General features: G+C 41.9%; 1 protein-coding gene across 1 annotated transcript; it reads left to right on the top strand.

Annotated features, from left to right (window-relative positions):
* The first annotated feature begins 1,343 nt into the window (after positions 1–1,343).
* Positions 1,344–2,072, top strand: LOC149013935 (protein RESPONSE TO ABA AND SALT 1-like). Its single transcript, XM_089157760.1, has one exon. It carries the CDS (start codon positions 1,344–1,346, stop codon positions 2,070–2,072), a length of 729 nt encoding a protein of 242 aa, XP_089013886.1.
* The last annotated feature ends 2,849 nt before the right edge of the window (positions 2,073–4,921 follow it).

Here is a 4,921-nt window from a genome sequence, read left to right on the forward strand (position 1 = left end):
CAAAGGGTACAAAATAAATCCGATTGATTTTTCGATCAAAAATGCTATGTGAAATCTTCGGTTTTTTTTTTTTTTTAAACCCAAGACCTCTCCACTAAGAAGCATGGATCTTTACCACTCAACCAACCCTGGATTGGCTGAAGTTGGAGAGGCTCTAGGTATCAAGCATAGTTTATGGACTGCAATTGGTGAAGGGGCGCACGACATATAGAATCGACGCCTTAATGTGGTAAGACACTTCTACGGCCACATCTTCCGGTACCTATTAACTTGGTGAATGTAGTTGAAGATATACGCGGCTTGCTTGTGCTCCAATCTCATGTATTTCTCTTTGTTCCAAGGAATGCTAACTCCGTAGCTCATTCCTTGGCCGGAAGCCCCGACGCTGAGACGGCGAAATTGGCCTAACTACATCGGGAAGGAGGCTCACCAGCCGCCTCAAACAAGCACCCAAAAAAAAAAAAACCAACGAGGCAAACGACACCACCCAAGGACAGAGAGCACAACAAGACCAGGAAGGCGGAGAGGGGGAGGGGAAGAGGCGAAGCAAAAAAAGGAAAAAAGAGAAAAAGAACAAAAAAGACAAAGAAGAAATAAGAAACACCAAAAAAAAAAAAAAAGAAAAAGAACACAGCAAATCAATAGAAAAAATATATAAAAAACAAAAAAAAAACACCAAAACACACAAAAGAGGAAACGGAAAAATTAAACCAAAAAGAGAAGCCCGCTCCCAAGGTATGAAAAAGAAACAAGGAGTAAATCCAGTTGGTTCTTTCAAGAAATGGATGGACCTGTTGAGAAAGAATTTTAACAATTTTAATTTTTTTAAAAGAAAACTGAGGTTTATCTAGAATCTTGATTCAGGCCAGCTTACAACTCGACTACACCGCCAATAATTCATCCTTTCAAATTTAAATGTTTATATTGGAGTTAGCGAAATTTCGCCCGTTTATATTTTTTTTATTTTTCCTTCCTACCAAAGGAAACTTATTATGTCACCGCCTCATCAGTTCCGTCAACGTCTGTGTGACGGTTGGCGACCAATGGCGAGACTCTAAACTGTATGACGTACACTGTCTGCTTCCACGTTGCAGTAAAAATGGAGGAGTTGAACTTATCTCTAGGACCTACGAAATTAATTCAAAACCAACTCACGAAGTAAGCTCCGAATTTATACCCAAAAAAACAAAAGCTCCGATTACTACAAAAAAAGTAAACGAGAAAGCGAATTTCAATTTGGCGGTTAATTTCCTGTATAAATGTAAGCTGTTGATGGATCCACCATGCTTCTTCCTGGTCTCCCAGCAAATCCCAATTTACGCTAAAAAAAAAAAAAAAAAAAAATGGCTTACAATACTACTAAGGTGATAAGTAGCTTCGAGAGTTTCTACCAAGGGTGGCTGGTGCATCAAGAGCACTACCTTGACGAGCTGCTCGCTGCGCAGAACAGCGAGCAGCAGTGTGATAGTGTAATTCGAGAAGAAGAGCTGAAAGACCTTGTGTCTCGAGTTCTCTATCACTACCAGCACTACTTCGAAGAGAAAACCAAAGTGGGCATCGCTGACGTATTCGTACTCTTCTCGCCCAGTTGGTTGAGCCCTTTAGAGCGAAGCTTGCTCTGGATGGCAGGGTTCAAACCAGGAATGCTGATTCGACTCGCTGAAAACTCGGTTAACGATTTATCAGACGATCAAAAGCAGCGGTTGGATTCGATGAGGAGAGAAACAAAGATGCTCGAGAAGCAACTGTGGGATGAGCTCGCTCGGGTGCAAGAGTCCGTGGCGGCGCCACCAATTTTTGAGGTGATAAGACGGGGAGGCAGGGGTGTGGTGAATGGTGTGTGGAGAGATGCAGAACAAGTGCTTCAAACAGTGACTTCGGAAATGCAGAGTTTGGTGGGGAATGCGGACTTGCTGAGGCTCGCCACTGCGAGAGGACTTGTTGATTTGCTTAAACCACTTCAGTCTGTGAGGGTCTTAGCTGCTCTTGCTCAGCTTCAGCTACGGGTTCGTGCATGGGGTTGGGAGAGAGAAGCTGAAAGGCGGAGGCAAGATCCTCAGAATTACTTCTAATCAGAGAGACAAGAGAGATTGATGGGTTTTCTTCCTTTGTTCTCTTCGGAGAAGACAAGTGTAAGAGACCGTCAACACACGCACAAGTAACGTATGTAGTTATGGTAGATCTCACGGTCAGCAGAATGGAATAAAGCACCGTACGCGTGAAGTTTTCAGCAGAATGGGTTTTCTTCCTTTGTTCTATTCCTTTTATGTTTGTTGTCAAAACAAGTCTCTCTCATTTGTACTGCAAACACCAAATGGTGAATAAGTGTGTATAACACGGATTTTGCTTGGGGGCAGTGCCTACGTGGCACTGCTCCAAGCAGCGAACGGCTGGATGGAAAAGAGTCATGAAATTTTAAATCCTGACCACACAATATCAACATGTGCAATAAAACAATTAAATGAACAACCGATTCACTAACCCAAACGGTCAGGCAACTCAAACCAATTCATTTGAACCAAGACAAGCGACCACGAACATAAACGATCCTTCGTGCTCACCTGTCTCTCGTCTCCACCCTCTTGCCGCCCTCTCTCACGATAGAGAAGACCGGACCCCCAACGCTCCCAAATTCGATGGTATAAATAGGAAATATTTTTCAAAAGAAAATAAATAGGTCGGGGGGGAGGAGAGATAGAGGGATCGATAAAAATCCCATGTTCCAGCCCGGTGGGAATGAGATGTAGCCATAGTACGAGGAACGAGCAGGAACCAGAATGCGACCGCTTGAGAAGACTAAAGCTTTAGAGAATCTTTAATCTTATTAAGAAGAAGGAATTGAATCTCCATAGTACTCAAGGAATTTGTAAGCAAAGGTAAATAACAGACAAAGGTGATCCGAACTCCCACGAAGTGATCTTCAACGAGCAAAGATGGAGAGCGTGCCGAAATAAAACCCTCTCCCAACACCGATGCCCGAACCGCAAGTAGAAGATGAATCGATCCTGAAAATGGGAAATGCCGAACACACGAATCGGTGAACCATACGAGAAAATAGACACGAGACAAAGAAAGGCGGAGCATTGATTTTCCTTTCTCTTGGGTAAAATAGATAAAGGTTTGAACGAAATGAGAAGAAAAAAGCCAAACCATTCGAATTCTAGGATATCGGTGAAACCCACCAAAGAAACACCCATCCCCGACCAAAATGGAGATCTCAAAACCCAACAAACCGGGGCCGCCACGCCCAAACCCCAACCCACCACAGACGGCACACAAACGAACCAAAAGAGAAGAGAGAAGAGGGAGAGAGGGAAAGGCGGGGGCCGGAGAAGGGGCGGAGAGAGGGCCGACCGGGGAGCAGCCAGCGGGGACACAATCCCGCAATCAAAAAAACAAACTGAAGCCCACTGTACGATGATCCTTGGCGAGATGACAGCATAGGAAGAAGCGCGATTTAATTTAATAGGATTTGGTTTTGTAATGGCGGGAATCGACAAACCGAATCGAGTCGTTTCACTTAAAATCATTTATGCACATGAGTAAAGTACGATGATGATTTAATCAAGAGTCAATTTTAATTTGACGTTCGCTTGGAGCGGCCACGTGGCTCGCCCCCAAGCAAAATCCGTATAACACCCGCTGCTTTGATAGATCCGAGAGATGACTAGAATGGAATTTTGTTAGTGATATTTGTGAACGAATAAAATAGAGTCTAATGATTTTTTTTTTAAAATATAAAGATTTTTATTGGTTGTGTAGAGAAGAAAATTGCATTTGTAGCCTCTTCGTTAAGAAATTTTGGGTCTAACCAATCAAGAAAGTTGTCCACCAATCTCACGAGGGTTTTTTTTCTTAACAGCCAAGAAGCAACTGTCGTGTTGAGATTTATGAGGTACACTTTGGTGCTGCGCATTAAATGCACAGTACCGTGAAACGACAGATTTTGATATCGACCGTCAACTTAATGCACGCGCATTGAAGTCACACCGGAGATTTAGTACGCGTACAAAGAATATCTAATCACATATAAATGAAATGTAAGGCCTAAATGTAAATAAAAGTATTTTGATTTACATAATAAGGTTTTTATTATTCAAATTCACATTTACCAACCCTTTCCAAAACCTCTTCGAATCTTCCTTGGACTTGGAGCTTCAAGCTCCGAAGGTTATCAGGAACAGTTGGATCATGAACAAGAACCCTTTGCCGCACCAAACTGATAGGTATGAAAAAGGTTGATATTCCAGAGAGAAGTTTTCAAAATTCACAGCGCATAGGTTGTTGTAACAAGACGGAGAACTAGGGACCCATCTTATGACCCGTTTTAAATAATCCATTGTTGAGATCCGGTTTTAAATATGGTTGTCCATTGTTGAGATCCGGTTCTAAATATGGTTGTCCAAGATTTGTTTCCATTCTTCTCCCATCGTTTCCACATTGTCGACTTCATCTTCTTCCCTCTTATTCTTCCTTGGATTTTGGCCACCCAAATTTTGCTGGTTCTCTTTGTCCTCCGTCCCCGCCACCATTCTTTTTGGTAAACAAAACTAATGGTATTCACCAACTAAACAAATTAGAGTTCTAGAGTTTCAATTAGTCAACTGAACCAATCAGAGTTCTAGAGTTCCTATACTAATTGAATTGATTAGAATTCCAAAAGATTCCAAAATCAAATTTCCACTTTTTTCAATAATAGATGAAAGAATAGAAGTTATGCAGCCCACTTGAATTATTCCTCTGATCCCTAAAACTGAAGCAAATGTAGTGATACAATTCTGTTATTCAACAGGTCGCCCCCTCACAACACACAACATCATTAATGTCTTATTGTCTTAAAACTTCAGACCAAATCCTCTGCACTGGTTACCCAACTCTCTGTATTTTCTCATTTCTCATTTTTCGTTTTGATTATTACCAA

This window comes from Hakea prostrata, chromosome 6 (genome assembly GCF_041222555.1).
Source record: "Hakea prostrata isolate BN-2017 chromosome 6, UWA_Hpros_2, whole genome shotgun sequence".
NCBI classification, from domain to species: Eukaryota; Viridiplantae; Streptophyta; class Magnoliopsida; order Proteales; family Proteaceae; genus Hakea; species Hakea prostrata.